The sequence below is a fragment of the Pimephales promelas genome, chromosome 22 (genome assembly GCF_988280905.1).
Source record: "Pimephales promelas chromosome 22, fPimPro1.hap1.1, whole genome shotgun sequence".
Classification (NCBI taxonomy): domain Eukaryota; kingdom Metazoa; phylum Chordata; class Actinopteri; order Cypriniformes; family Leuciscidae; genus Pimephales; species Pimephales promelas.
This window is the reverse complement of record NC_142790.1, coordinates 7648407-7666439: the sequence shown is the minus strand read 5'-3', so window position 1 is coordinate 7666439 and position 18033 is coordinate 7648407. Positions and strand designations below refer to the sequence as shown.

Sequence of the window (18033 nt, the reverse complement as noted above, 5' to 3'; positions counted from 1 at the left end):
CATGTACTCCAAGCGTGTCAGAGGTTCTGGGTTCTAATACGAACTTGTATAGTTTTTTATTTAATTTTTATCATTATCGTTAAAACCGATTATGTTTATCTGTGGTTGTATATCAAGCAGGGACACGTTTGCGTGCATTTTACTTTGATTTCACCGGAACTAATAGGGAGTCTCTCCGCAACGGATTAAAGCACGAGTCCATGTGAAGACTGTGCGTGACGCAGCGCGAGCCACAAGAGAACACTGTATCCGCGCCACTGATGCAGTCAACGAGCACTTTGATCTCTTGATTTCAAAAACAGCACATTTTAGCATGCTAGATACTAATACTTGAATGACTGAGAGGGGAGAGGACGCTGGCGTGGCTTGTTCGCTGCTTCTCCGTTTCTCTAACCATAATAAAAAAATCTCTGCAACCGTTTTTGTCACGGTATATATAGTATAACGTTTATCGACCAGTATTACGTTCAGTGAGTTATACTAGTGTCGTTGCTCTACGTTCAGTGAGTTATACTAGTGTCGTTGCTCTACGTTCAGTGAGTTATACTAGTGTCGTTGCTCACTAGTAAACATTCTGGATTTGGATGTGTTTTGTACGGATTCCACCGACTCAAGCGACTGTCTACCTACCAGTTTTCCATCGCACGAGGATTCCCGTATCTGTTCATTACGCCTGTTACCGTGAGGCTTTTTCCCGCTGTCAATGATTGTGAGGTGTCCATCCGGAGTCACAGTTGTCTGCTTGCTGTGTCTGGTGGCTCTCCTCTGCGCATCACGGGCGTTGCAAGCGGCTAAAAGACCACTCTCCACGATCGGCATAATGCTGAAGTATTCCGCCATCCAGCTGAAGGAATTCAACATCTATACCACTCCCTCGTGCAAATCAGTCATAAAACAACTTGGACTCCTTCGCCGGCCCCGTTATATTCACAGAAGTTGCCGTCGAAAGTTTGTTTTCTCCCAGTCTGATCACAACATCTCATCCCTCCTGTCACACGTGCGCACTGTCGCATCTCGAATACGTCATCAGGACCCTGCCACTCTTAGGACTAGTAACGCCGGAGTTGCCATGACGATACTACACACTGATCGGGTTGGAAAACGTGGAGTGGATCTCAGTCTACTTCGGCCAATACAGAAACTCACTACTACATCAAATATCAAGATTGAACTTTTCAATGCACAATCCATCTTAAACAAATCGGTATCATACATGACCAGATATTGGAAAAGTGTTTGGATATGATGTGCGTCACAGAAACCTGGCATCAACCAGAAGTTTATTCTTCTTTAAATGAGACCTGTCCTCCTGGCTACTGCTATTTACAGAAAGCCCGCAGCACAGGGCGTGGTGGGGGTCTGGCTGTCATCCACTGAAGTGATCTGATCTTGTCCAGTATAACCCTGCCTGAGCTGTCTTCGTTTGAATGCCTTGCATTTAAATGTCAGCACCCTCTCTCCACGACGATACTTCTTATCGGCCACCCAAACCAAACCCATATTTCATCCCAGAGATATCCAATCTTCTTTCAACCTTCTGTACAATGTCTGCCAATATCATTGTACTAGGAGATGTTAACTCCTCCACCTGCCGTTTCGCTGCAGAATTCCTCCAATTACTTCACTGTTTTAATCTGACACAACTTGTCGATGCCCCCTCTTGACCTAGTCAAACTCTGTTTATCTCAGCAATCTTTTGGTGTATGATCTGGGAGTTTCCGACTATAAGGTCATCTCCGTGGAAATGTCTTCACCGTCCCCCCTCACCAAGCCCAAACGCCAAATTTGTTTCAGAAACTTGAAAAACATCAACCATGAGACTATGACATCTGACCTTCAGCATCTCCTCTCTGTAAACTGTTCACAACCCACAGACTTAGTGGACTATTACAATAACACCCTCAGAAGCATTATGGATCTCCATGCCCCGGTCAAAACCAGAATGGTCACTTTTGCCCGTTCAGCCCCCTGGTACACTGATGAGTTACGGAAAATGGAGGCAGCTGGCCGTGTCATTGAGAGGAGATACAAAGCCACAGGTCTCTCTGTGCACAAGCTCGCTTTTCGAGAACACCACAAGGTCTACTCAAAGTCACTTACAAAGGCACGGTCTCATTGCTACTCAAACGTCATCAAGAAAAGTCCAAACAGCTTTTCACTACCATAAATCAACTGCTCAAACCACAAACCCCCTCACTTATAGAAACTACAGAAGAGCACTGTAATAATTTTCTGGACTTTTTCAAAACAAAAATACACTCAATTCATTCTACCTTTCCTGGATCCTCAACACTATCCACCCTGAATTTTCCCTCACAGCTTTCAATCTCCGAGCCCCTGCACTGTTTCCCATAAATCACACAGCAAGAGGTTGAGAAGATAATCAAAAGGATGAAATATACCACCTGTGCCCTCGATCCTTTTCCTACATCTCTAGTGAAAATAAACAAATCTGTCCTAAGCCCTCTGATCACCACTGTGATAAATGACTCCCTCCGGTCCGGCAAAGTTCCACCTGCCCTAAAAACTGAACCCTTGATCCAGATGTATTTGCAAATTACAGGCCCATTTCCAATCTCCCATTCCTCTTCAAAGTACTGGAAAAGGCTGTTGCCGCCCATCTACAGGAACATCTCAAACACAACAATCTTTTCGAAAAATTCCAGTCTGGTTTCCGCCATGCCCACAGCATGGAAACAGCCCTGGTTAGAGTCACAAACGACCTACGAATGGACAGCTGATGCGGGTTCACCATCACTCCTCATACTGCTCGATCTGTCGGCAGCTTTCGATACACATTGGACCATAGCATACTCCTAAATCGTCTACACCAAACCACTGGAATCACTGACACTGCTCTTAACTGGTTTAAATCATACCTCACTAACATAACAGACTACATTTCACTTGGAAGTGCTAGGTCCCGGCAACACACAGTCACCTGCGGGGTCCCCCAGGGGTCAGTTCTTGGCCCTATCCCCTTCATCACTTACATCATTCCTCTTGGCCATGTCATTAGCCGATATGGAGTCTCATTTCACTGCTATGCGGATGATACACAACTGTACTTGAAAACGGAAACAAACACCACTGCAATTTCACCGACATCACTTCTATCTGCAACACTTACTGCCTGTTTGGAGGAGATAAAGGTGTGGATGAAACACAACTTCCTCCAGTTAAACAGCTCCAAAACAGAGGCAATTCTTGTTGGCACCCCACATCAAATCCAGTCTTCCTCCATAACTGGCATTACTATCTCTGGTCATGACATTCCCCTCTCCACAACTGTCACCAATCTTGGTGTAAAATTGGACCCACAACTCACATTCGAATCCCATATCAAAAACGTCAGCAAGATTTCTTTCTACCATCTCAGAAATATAGCAAAACTACGTTCCACACTCACCCTAGCTGATGCCGAAAAACTGGTGCACGCATTTGTCTCCTCCAGACTGGATTACTGTAATGCACTTTTCATCGGGATCCCTAACAAAAGCCTGCAGAGACTACAGTATGCTCAACATAGTGCTGCAAGGATCCTGTTGAGAGTGCGAAAATACGATCACATCACACCCATTCTCCATTCAGTTCACTGGCTTCCTGTTTCTGCTAGGATTGAATATAAAGTCTCCCTTCTTACCCACCAGTGCATCTATGGAAACGCCCCCCCCATATCTGAAAGAACTACTCACACCTCTAACAACAACACGATCCCTCCGTTCAAAAACAACAAACCGTCTACTTCTCCCCAAGAGCTTTCTGCTCTGCCGCTCCTCGGATCTGGAATGCCCTCCCTGACCATCTGAGGGCACCTCAAACTATTGAGACTTTTAAAAAAGGACTAAAAACTTTTCTTTTCAGCAGAACTTTTAAGTAATATCTATTTCTATTTTTACAATGCTTTTATGATCTTAAACTGTAGAACTGATTTGCTCTAAATGTAAGGTGCATTACAAATAAAATTTATTATTATTATTATTATTATTATTAGATCGCCTCTTATTTAAAGGGGTCATGAACTGGCTTTTTAAATTTTATTATATTGTTTTCTGAGGTGAACTTATGAGGTTCGCTTGGTTTTGCATTCAAAAACATCAAAATGAATTACTAATAGGCTATTTTCTACCCTAGCTTTGAGACCAGCTCAGAAACGCACGGTTTTTATGGGCGTTTCGCACGGAAGACTTGGAAGTAAACGCCTATTGCTGTGAGTGGATAACAGTTTTGCATATTATAATGAGTTTTTCAACTCACCTCGTCGGTGTACGTGGGGAAAATTGTTTTGAAAACGTCCACTGTTGTAAAATGGCAACCAGAATGATTCACCCATACATGTTGGAGTCCGTGTGTTGCAGCATTCCTGTCAGATCCAATATAGACGGCACAGCACCGTTCTTTATTCCTAATCGGTCTGCAAATCCAGTCTTGTTTACGAAACAATCCTCAGTGAAATGAAGCGAATAGACGGTTTTACCCTCATCAGCTGGATTGGAACGTCATTAAAAATTAAGTTTTTCCATGCAGTCCTATTCAGAGGAAGCATATGCAGCGTCTTCTTCCACAACCAGGCACTGCACAATATTCTGCATTGCTCGGTAGCTCGATCCGGTTTGTCATCACGAGGTAGGCCTATGTTATTTAGCTATGCGTGTAATGCGCGAATCGGTGGGTGGGCCTAAAGCGGCCATGTTGAAGTAGGAGTTGGTCTTCTTCTGCGGGGGTGGTGTTTTATCCTCTTTGACGTCATAGTTCCCCACTTTTAAAAACGAGTCGTTTGCTCGGGCTGGTGTCAATAAAAGCTTATATTGGACTAACAAGGACGTTTTCAGTTCTGAAACTTACAGGATATTCGTATGATATGGTAACCTCTTAGATGTCAAAAGCTCAAGGAAAATTTGATTTCTCAGTTCATCACCCCTTTAACAAACGAACGAAATGAAAGCTCTGCTAGTTAACTACAGATGTTTTATTTATTTGTATTAGTTACATCCAAGTTTCAAAAGTGGTTGGGACAATATCAACACTGGCAAAAAGTGGTGGGGACGTGTCCCACCCATAAATTATGCTTATGATTATGTGAAGGGCCTGTTCATCCCTGTTGGTTGCGGGCCAACACTCCGCTCCATATACAGTAGGGCGAATGGACGGACGACTGTTTTATGTATCTTTGCCTTGGTGTGTTTGGGCTTGCATTTATCGCAGAGGATGCTGGTGCAATTTCAACCAGGCAGTGTTGACTCGGGACCTGACATCTGGGAGGCTGTCGTAAGGTCTGCATGACAAATCCTTAATAATTGTTATTGGCACCTGAATTGGGGTCTGGATCATTTTGTTTGGATTAAGATTTTCCATCTATCAGGCCTACATGATATTCTTTGGGGGGTTTTTTTGTCTCTTGTCTTTTTCCAATTCCTCACCATCTGCGCCTTAGATAAGCTGTTAAATCATTCTCCTTGTGCTCAGCATGACCTCAGCTAGTGTCTATATTTCCATTTTAAAGTCAACATGAAATCAAACTTGACTTTCCTAATATGTTACTTTACTTTCTTAATGTTAATGTTCATCTTTTTGTGCATGTTGTAAAGTTTTGTCTTTGTAATCTTTCACCAAAATGTAATAACTTTCATTTAACTGTCTCTTAAATTCCTTTACTTTTTTTGGCTTATGTCATTCCTTCCTTTCCAGACCTTTCAGTCACTTATGTGCCCTCATTTAAATCAACAGTTTTGTTAAATAACGTCCACTTTCAAGTATCTTTAGAAGAGGAACTTAAAAGCTGGACTCTTCAGAGCACCAGGCATTAATAATTCATAAAAGTAAAACATATGGCTGTTTATGTCTAAAATTTTGCTCATTAAGCCCACAAACTCTGTGTAGTATCGCTCTCCATGCCTCTCTCTGGGCTTTTACTTTTTTTAAGCTACTTTTTTATAGTTATTTTTTTCCTCATTTAAATAAAATTATGGTTGACCACTTTTATTGTTCTGGACCTCTTTTTCCAGTCTGCTTCCCACATATCATCTGCGCTGTCATAATAACCTCCCCATTAATTCTCATACTCTCCATCAAAGCCACACACTTGCAACCAGAATCAGATGCTTTGGCTTCTATCTTGTGCATAAAGCACAATCTTCTGTACATGTGACTTATGTACGTCTGTGTATTGTGTTTTTTTGTACGAACTTAAGAAATCACATATGCAATTCAAAATCAGCATATAATGGCAAAACTCCAAGTATATAAAGTATGCTTTAATTAAAAAATATATTTACATTGGAGATATATATTATTACTTTACAAATACATAACTTCTTGGAAACAGGGTATCGTTTCTACACAAGATCCCTGGGTTCCCTATACACTTTCTATAAGGAGTCAATATAATAACTGATAAACGCTCCCACATGGAATCTGTGCACCGCTTTTTCCATTTTCTGCTCTGATGTGGGGATATTGTGTAATGTAATTAACTCAAACTGAATCAAGAACGATATTTTTCTTACCAGAGACCATTAGTAACCAAAATATTTAATAAACGCACAAGGCATGTTAACGACAGGTTCTATGGATTTCTTTAGGCACAGATTCCATGCAAGTTTACTGATGAACAACATGATTTGATCTGAAAGAACCAGACAAGTCCTTTGCTTGAAGATCAGGTAGTAGGCAGTATGGAGACGAGGCTCGTCTCCTACTCCTGTGATGAATCTGATCTTCAAGCAAAAGGAACTGAGTTAAATATTTGAATGCTGCTGATCCACAATCTGATTTCTGATTAGCTTGAATCATAATCACAATGTGTTCGTTCGTTGGCCAGAGGAGAACTGGTTTCTCAGTTCTCAGAAATTCTCAGAATTTTTATTTTTTTCTGAGTTTGGGTTCCTTGCCACTGTCGCCTCTGGCTTGTTTAGTTGGGGACACAATGTTATTGATTTGACTGCACTGACACTATTGGATGAGAACTGATCTGAGCTGGGTGACGTTATTTCTGTTTTTCTGTAGGATTGCTTTATAGATTAAATTAACTAATTTATTAATTGATGATCTTTACAATTTAACTGAATCAACACTTAAATGACTTCAGATGAACATTCAGAACATTTTCTTTTAGAGATGCTACATGTACAGCCAAAATTAACACAAAATTTGTGTCATTGAGTAATTTTCCTGTTATCACTGCAAAAGATTCTTTGAAACAATCTGTATAGTATAAAGCACTATATACTTAAAGGTGACCTGACCTGAGATTTGTACAGTGCACGTTTCATCATCAGAATAGTGTGTGCATACTGTATACACCCAGCTGGATTTTTCTAACTGCACATAAACTGTATGCTCAAGCTTGCACATGTGACTTGAATTCCTTTGCACTGATTATTTTGTCAACAATTTGGCAACACAGCCTGAACTTTTGTTTTACTGTCAAAAAAAGTAACGGACATGGCAGCAACAGTAACAATAGATGAGCATTTGTATGATGGGGTTAAGAGATACAGTACCTGCAGTTCTGGTTTAAAAAATAGCTAATACAACAGCATTTGTCATAACTTCTGGAGAGGAATATTACAGACACTGGAGATGCACACATAGATGAAACTGTAGTGTGCATGTTCTGAGGCCTTGTATTCACTATTATACGAGTTTAAAACTGTACTTGGACATAACTGAACTATACTTTGGACTTAATGAACATTGTACATGACTGTTCTTCTCCAAGTTACTTAAACACCTTTACATTTACATATAAAGTTCTGGTATATACTTGTCAGTCCTCATAGTCATTGCCATGTCATATGGTGAACGTACTCGTGTCTTCATTTTCCGACAAAGAATGAGTGTGGACTTGTGTGCCTGACTTAAGGGAGATCTCAACAGTGGGCTGCTCGTTGCCATGCCGATACCCTCTGCCTGTCTGGCTACAGCGTTTGACCAGCTTCAGAACATGCATTTTAAAGGACGATCCGATAAAGACGTAGAGTACGGGATTCAGGCAGCAATGCGTGAGGGCCAGACTCTCAGTAATTTGAGTGGCCCGGTCCAGATTTTTGCTCAGCTCACATTCTGTCACTAAAATGTAGATCACATCCAGGGCTCTGACCAGTTTTACCAGATTATATGGGAGCTGAGTCGCTAGAAACACGCCTACTACCGCTATTAACACCCGAAACGCTCGCCATCTTCTCCCGCCGCGTACCCCCGCTGTAGCGGACTTACTCAACACTACTCCCACACTGCAATAGCAGAACATCATCACCAAGAAAGGCAGAAGAAAGCTCAGAGACACTTCCACAATTTCCATAGTTGCCTTAGCTGCCCGTGCCATGCTTTGAGGGTAAACCGCCCGGCAGGCATTACGGCCACTGGAGTTTGTCACTGTGTAGAACACCATATCTGGCAATCCCAGGACAATGGCGAGTCCCCAAACCAGTAGGCACATGATCATCCTCTGCCTTCTGCCATTGATCCAGGTTGGGGCATGGGTTGCGGTGGAGCCTCTGGCAAGAGCACGATAGCGGTCTATGCTAATGCAGGCTAGCAGCAGCATGCTACAGCTGAAGTTGGTGGAATAGAGGGCGGAGGTGATCTTACAGGCGGCTATACCAATCTCCCAGCCGTGTACTGCATCTGCTGCCCAGAAGGGCAGCGTGAGGAGCAGGAGGAGGTCTGCGAAGGCCAGGTTGAGGATGAATACGTCTGTCAGGGTCCGTAAGCGCTTGTGGGAAAGGTAAACGAATACAACCAGAGAATTTCCGGCCAGGCCCAGAATCAATGCTAGTGTGTAGACAACTGGCAAAAAAACCCCAGCAAAAGACCGGACTTCTTGTTTGTCGCAAACTGTGTGCATTTCATAATCCGTGTCATAGTCACTGTGGTTAGAACTGTTGTTATGGTCATGGTAATTGTAGTCATGTTCGTTATCAGAAAATTCTTCCATTTTGATCTAGAGAGAGAGAGAGAGAGACAGGACGTATGTAAACATTACTGATGGTGCTGATTTCTTTTAGTTCTTTATACACTCAGAGAAAATGTGAAAAAAAAATTAACACAGAAAAAAACATTTGGTGTAGGATTTACTATGAAACAATTTTCACTTAGAAATTTTAAAGTATGAATATCTGAAATAATCTTTAGTTACAACTTAAATATTTTTTTACAGTGTACCTTGACGATACAATAAATGATAGTGATAAACACTATCTCAATGTAAAACACTTTACTGTCTGGCTGAGTCTGAAATGTTTCTTCCTTACAATATATATTAAAAAAATACTCCTAATGTGCATCTTTTGCTCTTTATTTTGCTTTGTTAGTGCTACAAAAAAACAAAAACAAATAGAAGAGATAGAAATATGAAATTGCTCACGTATGTTTGTTTCCAGACATAATTGCTTTAAACATCCTTTAAATCTCAATTAAGACCTCCAAACATGAAATAATAGCTTTCCTCCTTCCTTACTTGGAATGTTTTGGACATTGCTTTTATTGTTCAATCAGGTTTTTACTAGAGCTGTCAAACGATTAATCGCTATTAATCGCATCCAAAATAAAAGTTTGTGTTTACATGATATATGTGGATGCACTGTGTATAATTATTTTGTATATATATAAATACACACACATGCATGTATATTTAAGAAAAAAATATTATTTATATAAAAAATGTATATTTATATATAATATAAATTATATATCAATCTATACAGAATATACATGAAAATATTTCTTAAATATATACAAGCATGTGTGTGTATTTATTTATATATATATATAATTATACACAGCACACACACATATATTATATAAACACAAACTTTTATTTTGGATGTGATTAATCGTTTGACAGCCCTAGTTTTTACTACTAATTGTGTTTTGTAACCTTAGAAAATATATTTATAATTTTTATTGAATATATTATCTAATTTGAAATATTTTATCTGCTTTCAGTGCAGATATTTTTACTTAATGAAAAAAGTTGTAACTTAATGAAAAATGTTTTTCTGCATTACAAACTGGTCTACATGGCAGTGAGCTTTCATTTAGCGAATTTTCTTGACAATAATCTGATTTATGGGGTTTGTACGTTATTTTAAGATTCAGCACCTTAACTCACATCTGTCTATAATAAAGTCTGCATAATGCCTTTAGACTCTGCACAGCCTAACAAATCTGATTGCATTTTAGATGTCTGCACGCTTTATCTTTTTTAAAATTTCTTTTTTTATTTAATTGTCAATTTAGTGTGTCATCTGTGCTTTGTTGTAACTTGAGTGTTATTTTGTTTGCTTGATCCACGTGTACCTTCAAATATGCACATTTTAAATTAGCAAAGTGAGAAAAACAATTTTTTTTTTCTGCAACAAAAACACTACTGATAATATCTTCCATGTTTGTCATTTTTATTCAGTTTTCCAGGGCGTCTTGATTGAGATCATACACAACTCAACACAGAGACATCTACTTTTGACATAAAACTCCCTGCATGTGGGTGCAACTTTTTTTAGCTGGCCAACAGTATCCAAGCAGCTCGCAGTTCTGTTATTTATTTCAACCTATACAGTAGTACATGTAAAGAAAAGGCCATGGGCAGCTTTGTAGCACTTGAGCTTTGGACGTATTATAAGCTTACTATATTTGCTATAGTTTGTATGGAGCGAGGGAGAGTTTATTTAACCCTGAACACTTTCAGGTGAAGGCTCTAGTAAAAGATACTGCTGGTTGTTTGCATTTCAAAACTGCAAATCCTTGACTTTTGCCATCTGCTCATCTGGAGTTGCACATGTTCTTAAAATGGGGGTGCCGAGCAGATCGGATCTTGTGTGTCTGGGTGATAAGCAAACATGCTGTAAAATGAAGATCTTTACCTAGCACAGCTATCACCAGTTGTCTGTTAAATTTGAGTAAATTATTTTTTTTCCTAAAAATGCTTTGGTTACTTGACTACCCCACTGTGTGCTTTCCAAATGTTGTACATCAATCAAAAGCTTTTCAAAAAAAAAAAAAAAAAAAAAAACAACTACAAAAAACATTCTTGTGATTAATTATGATCCGCATGCCTCTTCCAGAAAACCTGGGTTTTTGGATGATATTTTTTCCATCTTGTGGAAATGGTTTGGCTCCTGTGCTTGAAATTCTGATGAATAACAACATAGTAAGCCCTTATTTTTATCGCCATACAACATTTCTGAACATGGATATGTTAAATTTCACAATGTCATACCTAATTACACTTTATTTTGCAAATGACAAAATACAATTTTTGTTGAATATTTTGCTATACTATTTTGCTAATTTACCTTGTGCTATTTGTCTTTCATTTTGACAGGTGGCAAAAGTGTTCAGATACTTTTTCAGGCCATTTTGTAGAAATATGAAATGTTTGTATTTAGAATCTTTTAATTGCAAAAGTTGCAGTTTAAACGTTTTTCCTAGGCTTTCTGTATAATAGAGGTCTCTGTGATCGAGTGTCTGAAAGGTGATCGGATTTTCTCATTCATTAATCCATGGCTGAATTTGTAGTATTGAATTACCTCTGTTATGCAGCTCAGGGGTTGTTACACCATTATATCCTGTCAGTTTAACAGGTAAACCCTTATCCCATTCCTCTTTCTCTTTCATTGAGTCAAATCTATAATGTATTCCTGAAACCTAAATTCTTCTGTGTCATTGTTTATTTTGAACTTTACCTTCCCTGTCATAAAACCTTTTGAGGATCAGTAAGCAGGACTTTGCTTTGCCTTAATTCATGACAGCAAATAAATTAAATGCAAAAGTAATACATCAAACTTACATAAAACCAACTAAAGAAATCTAAATACTGACATTTGAAAGCATAGTAAATGTAATTATGATAATTCAGCATCTGTTGTCACTTTGTCAGGCATTTGTTTGCTGTATTCTTAAACCAGTGTTTACCTTGAATGGTGATTCTCTACAGTTACTCTCACGATTGTCCCCTGTTTAGCTGTGACACATCTCAGAACCCTTAGACTTTGAGCTTCCTGCAGCTTTGATTTGAATTCGATTGTTGCATGTGAATTGCAGCGATGTGTCTTACCTCTGTTTGTAGCGTCTGAGTCACACTCCGTCCAGGAAAGAAATGCCTTTAGTCCGGAGAAGTGAAACACTCAGTTTATAATTGCAGCTGGGGCGAGAGGACGGCCACGGGTGTGTGCTTGTGTTTGCGTCAGAGGAAGGAGAGAGAGACTTAGAGAAAATAAGGATCACCCTTTTCCAGCTCGCCTCGTTCAACACCTTACTATGTTTTCGTGATTATCTTCAAGCTGAATTTTTGAAATTCCAGTATATTGTGTCGATAGCATAATAACTGTTCATAATACCTTTCTAAGGGTTATATCACTCAAACAAATACAAGTTAGTTATAAAATGTATTATATTTATTTACAGGTAAACCAAAAATGACTAAGTGGTTTCACAAAATTAAGCACAATGATGCATTATCTAAACAGAAACTCTTTTAAATGTCAACGTAAATGAACATTAAACACTGACAGTGGTCTCCTTTAACTAAACTTCAATTTACACGTAAAATAAACACATTATAAAAACACTATTTCAACATTTATTCCACCTGATCCCCCTTGCAGAGCAAGATATGTTAAAGCAATAAAAAGTTTCTGTTAATGCAACAAAAATGATTCATGTAGTCCTAACACAAATGGATTAATTAAACTTTAATAGTTAGTAGTAAATTTAATGGAATTGATTTGTAATAAAATCTTCAGCAATTGTGTTGCTTTAGCTCATATTAAATAAATAAATTGAGCAAAAGTCTTATCTTATCAGATTGCTCTTGCAGATGTAGAATTTATTTCATGATTAATAGGCCTATGTTATCCCTGCATTGACACTAAGATCAATATCTGAGTGCAACACCCATGCAGACTTGGGTTATATCGGTAAGTTGCACATTTTTGTGCTCCCATAATAAAATATATCTTCTGAAGTTGCCAGGTCAATCACAGAAGCGTTTTGACAGAGGCATACACTTTAGGAAAGGAAAAAAAAAATAGTGCTGCCCTAATCTAAATAGGGCTATAAGAACATTGGGACATAAATTAGGGGTAATTTTCCCAACTGGCATATTTCACTGAGCTAGTTATAAGCATTGGTTCAGGAAGTCATTGTGCGTAATTAACTTTACAGTGTTGTAACTGCTCTTTTCCGAGTGTAATCATTTACTTTGTTTGCATAGGAAAATTGCTGCTGTCATTATTTTTCTAAAGAACAACCATGTTCATTGAGAATATTAGCTGTGAAGTGTGAAACAAACTATTTGATAGAGGGTCTTGTCTGATTGGTGTAATTCCTTGCAGTAGCTCATCTGTGCGTAATCCTTTTATAAGAGAGCATGGCATTCCGAAGGCCCTGCGTGATTTGTTTGTTTGATGGAGTCAGTTCTTTATGGAATGCACCATGGAGCAAACGGTCGCGTGTTTGCCTGCTTGTATGGGGACACCCTGCAGACATGAAAGGACAAGTCTGTCATATCACACCCTGAGAAACAACCTGTTTTCATCAAACAAATTACTAAAGTAAGAGCCGTTGCTTGCCAGCACATATACATACACACCCACACACAAAATGCATACAGGCTCATGACTAACTCTTCCTTAGGAAAAACACTTGTCTTTCCAGAAATTGTGAACCTTGAGTGTTTGTTTCAAGGTGTGTGTGTGTGTGCGTGTGGGTGTGTGTGTGTGTGTGTGTATCTATCAAAATCTAAGGTGTGCCTCTGTTATGTGTGGAATTGTGGATTCAGCGTCTTGTCCAATGCTCTCTCTCATAAAAAGCACACCAGTCAGTGTGTCCAAATTTTACCTTGTGGGTTCTTGTGTTTAATTTCCCATGGTTATATCATAGCAGGTATTTATTTTCCATTGTGAGTTCATTTAATTTAGGTTTTAACATGAATATGCAAAAAAATAAAAATAAAAAAAATAACACATAACCATACTCTCCTTAGTTGATTGATAACATTAAGAATTGCAAACAGTTTTGTATTACAAGTTTTCAGAAATATTAGTTTAAATTAGCAAATCTAATTAAACATGCACCAATTTTCATACATTTCCAGAACAGAGAAATCTGAACATTGGATTAAGCAAGTTTCAAAATACTTATTTCATTTTGATGACATTAGATAAAATTTACAGAGGGGATTTTTGGATTTTTTTTATCACTCCATAAATCAGAAAATATCATCAACATCCAGAAAAACAACAATAAAAACATTTCACAATTTTTTAGGAATAAAACGAATAAACCTGGCAAATAAATGACCCCCTCTGTAAAATCCCTCAGAATAGAAATAAAACTGTCAAGTTTGATGTATGCAGGTACTACTGAAGTGGAGATTTCTGGCTCAGTACAACTCATTTTGAGAAAACGGTCTTTACAGGTATGTATTGTATTTGAAATTTACAGATAAAAGTATCAGGTGGCTTTTGCGGAGGCCTCAAAGGGGCAGCAATAGTGGCACTTTGGTAGGGATTCCAATTATTCAGTCTGACGTAACGTTGAACGTGACTAAGTAAAAGGGAACATCTAGGTTACTATTGTGACCCCCGTTTCCTGAAAGAGGAAACGAGATGTTACTTCCCGTCGATAACAATTGCTGCACCAACGCTCAGCGGTCGGGTCACCGGCTCTGCTCCTCAGCGAAAACCTGAATTGACGTTGCACATGCTCTTTTTTATATACCTGCTTCGCAGTGCGGAGTTTGCGATACTAATCTTGTGCGCCAATGTCCATTGGCTCATTTAGTTTACACTATAAGGTGATTTGGCTCTTAGGTGATATCCCAATTCGTCAGTTCACGTCTGACGTAACGTCTCCGTTCCCTTTCAGGGAATGGAGCTTACAATAGTAACCTAGATTTTAGCTTCGTAAAAAAAACAACAGAGGTTTAACCCTAAAACTGTATTCTGGACAAATGTGGGCAAAATAGTTTTGATTTATTTTTGAAAAAATACTTCCCTTGATCTGAGCAGTACAAGACTTGGTGTTAAAGGGGTCATGAACTGGCTTTTTAAATTTTATTATATTGTTGTCTGAGGTCAACTTATGACGTTCACTTGGTTTTTTGCATTCAAAAACATCAAAATGAATAAGTAATAGGCTATTTTGTACCCAAGTTTTGAGCATACCTGAAGAACGCTCGGTTTTTGTCTCACACTGAAGACTTGGAAGTAAATACCCACTGCTGTGAGTGGATGACAGTCCCGTTGATGCACTTGGGGGAAATTGCTTTGAAAACGTCCAATGTTGTAAAATGGCAACCGGAATGATTCGACCCAGAGTCCGTGTGTTGCACAATTCCTGTCGGATCCAATATAGACGGCACAGCACCGTTCTTTACTCTTAATCGGTCTGCAAATGCAGTCTTGTTTACAGAACAATCCTCAGTGAAATGAAGCGAACTGACGTATGATGTGTTACCCTTATCAGCTGGAACGTCATTAAAAATTAAGTTTATCCATGCAGTCCTATTGGAATCTAGAGGAAGCATATGCAGCGACTGTCTTCTTCCACAACCAGGCACTGCAAAATATTTTGTATTGCTCGGTAGCTCGATCTGGTTTGTCATTACGAGGTAGGCTATTTAGCTATGCGTGTAATGTGCGAATCGGTGGGCGGGGCTAAACTGGCAGTGTTGAAGTAGGCGCCGATCTTCTTCTGCAGGGGTGGGGTTGTATCCTCTTTGATGTCATAGTTCCCCACTTTTAAAAACGAGTCGTTTGCTGAGGCTGGTGTCAATAAAAGCTTTTATTGGACTAACAAGGACGTTTTAAGTTCTGAAACTTACAGGATATTTTTGACCTCTTAGATGTCAAAAGCTCAAGGAAAATTTGATTTCTCAGTTCATCACCCCTTTAAGTGGGTGAAAAAAAAAACCCTCCTTCATCTTGTATTTGGGTCAAAAATGGGCACCCATAGAAATGAATAGGAAAAACTGTAATTTAGAGCATTCTAAAATAAGCCAAAATAAGACACCAGGTGACAGCAAAGTCACTTCATCTTTAGGTTTCAGCTTTAAGAACTTATTGGAATGATATTTGAATGTAGTTAAAAAAAAAAATAAATAAAACTACATAGTAATTCATTAACATAGAAATAATTTACATAGAAATGATGGTACTTTTGAAGTGAATGAATTCAAAAATACCCCCAAAATAATAAAAAACACCATAAATGGATAGACAAAACTATATCGAAGACAGTGATATAACATTTATAATAAATAAAAATTGGATCACACCTGAGTCCTCTGTGCCCACATTTGCCCACAATTACAGGATTAAGGGCTATAAAGTGAAAACGGCTTGAGGGCTACTATACTGTTTATATCACACAAGTAAATGTGTGTGTGTGTGTGTGTATGTTCATAGGTACATTCTCCTCATTCTTGTCATGTTTTTTTACCATATGTGCGCAGCTGTGGTTGGCCCCTTCCCGTGTCTTTATTTACAGAATGTTGGATCTTTAACCCTCTGGGGTCTGAGGTGGTTTTGGGGCCCTGGATAAGTTTTGACATGCTCTGACATTTGTACTTTTTTCAGATGCTTGTAAACATATTAAAGGGGTCATAAACTGGCTTTTTAAATTTTATTATATTGTTGTCTGAGGTCAACTTATGGCGTTCGCTTGGTTTTTGCATTCAAAAACATGAAAATTAATAAGTAATTGGCTATTTTGTACCCAAGTTTTGAGCCTACCTGAAAAACGCTCATTTTTTATGGGTGTCTCGCACTGAAGACTTGGAAGTAAATGCCCACTTCTGTGAGTGGATAACAGTTTTGCATATTATAATGAGTCCCGTCGATGCACTTGGAGGAAATTGTTTTGTAAACGTCTAATGTTGTAAAGTGGCAACCCAAATGATTCGACACAGAGTCCGTGTGTTGCACAATTGACCTTTCGCCGGCCCCTCCCACAAAATGGCCATTGTCCAATCACACATCATAGCAACCGTTACTGTGTGAGCTGTTCCGTCAAACAGTAAGCGGTGCGCCCACGGCGTTAGTAAATCGGACACATGATACCCCGAGAGATTGTCTGGAGAAGTTGTGTTTTTTCCCTTTCCAAAGCCCAAAACACAACGCGAGCGGTGCCTAAGATGTATTAAACAGTGTGGAAACGCCCCAATTCCAGTTAAATGTGTCGAACATGGTTAACTCGTCTCGCGTGCAGCGTGCGTGCGACTGAGATTAGTCAAAGAAGCACGGAGAAAGCAGATCAAGAGGATCCACAAAGGACTTACTGTACATTTTCTAAAGGGTTGTTGTTAACATACCATGATATTATCTGGGAAAATGAGCAGCAGTCAGCTAAGTTAGCAGTGCAGCACCGTAGACCACAGTTTAGAGGACGTTCGCAACGGGGAAAGCATGAAGCTTACATGACAACATCAGTTCATATATCAATATCGTAACGAATAGAAATAACCTTAAATAACGTATGGTTCTCTGCCTCTTTCCGTCTCTTATGCATAACGTTAGTTACTTTTTAAACACGAAAATCGCATTCAGCATGAGCATGACACGCAATCGGTTGCTGTGGTAATGAACAACCTGCATGTTAAAGCGAACGTGCTACTCCTGTATCGGAGGCAAAATGAATAAATATGCAGCGCAAGTTATATATTTCGAACTCCAAACAATTAGCCACTGAACCAGTTTATAAAATCTTCAAGGCTGTGCTGGTTGCATTTGAGGTAACTTAGCATGGTCATGGGGTTTTTCTGATTTTTCTTGAGACTGGTAAGCATTAGCATCAATAGTAGTCGTGTCTCATTCATTTCTTAATTTTATATTTGGAATAAATCCCTCCACCGCATACCGTAACCCCTTTTGCTTCGATCTTGCTTGATATCGCGGAGGTATTGCTCCAAAAAAGGTCACTGACACGCACGGGAATACCCTTTGCCGTCATGGCAATCTGTCGCGCTGCCCGTGTTTGACCATTTGTTTGACGGAGGTAGCAGCAGTAACTAAGGGGGGCGGGGCTCGG

At 39.1% G+C, this 18033-nt stretch overlaps 2 protein-coding genes across 3 annotated transcripts in view; one reads left to right on the top strand and one right to left on the bottom strand.

Moving 5' to 3' along the window:
* Positions 1–18033, top strand: part of acad11 (acyl-CoA dehydrogenase family, member 11) — a 103742-nt gene that overhangs the window by 46149 nt on the left and 39560 nt on the right. The window lies entirely within an intron of this gene.
* ackr4b (atypical chemokine receptor 4b) lies at positions 6234–12186 on the bottom strand. Of its 2 annotated transcripts, none has more exons than XM_039666430.2 (2): positions 12059–12186; positions 6234–8944 (listed from the first exon to the last, which is right to left on the bottom strand). In XM_039666430.2, exon 2 carries the CDS (start codon positions 8936–8938, stop codon positions 7793–7795), a length of 1146 nt encoding a protein of 381 aa, XP_039522364.1. In that variant the 5' UTR covers positions 8939–8944; positions 12059–12186; the 3' UTR covers positions 6234–7792. The 2 variants fall into 2 exon arrangements, with proteins under 2 accessions (XP_039522364.1, XP_039522365.1); XM_039666431.2 differs by lacking the exon at positions 12059–12186 and adding an exon at positions 11917–12052.

Excerpts from the sequence above, each read along its gene's own strand:
- ackr4b (XM_039666430.2), bottom strand. The coding sequence starts at position 8,938 with ATGGAAGAATTTTCTGATAACGAACATGACTACAATTACCATGACCAT.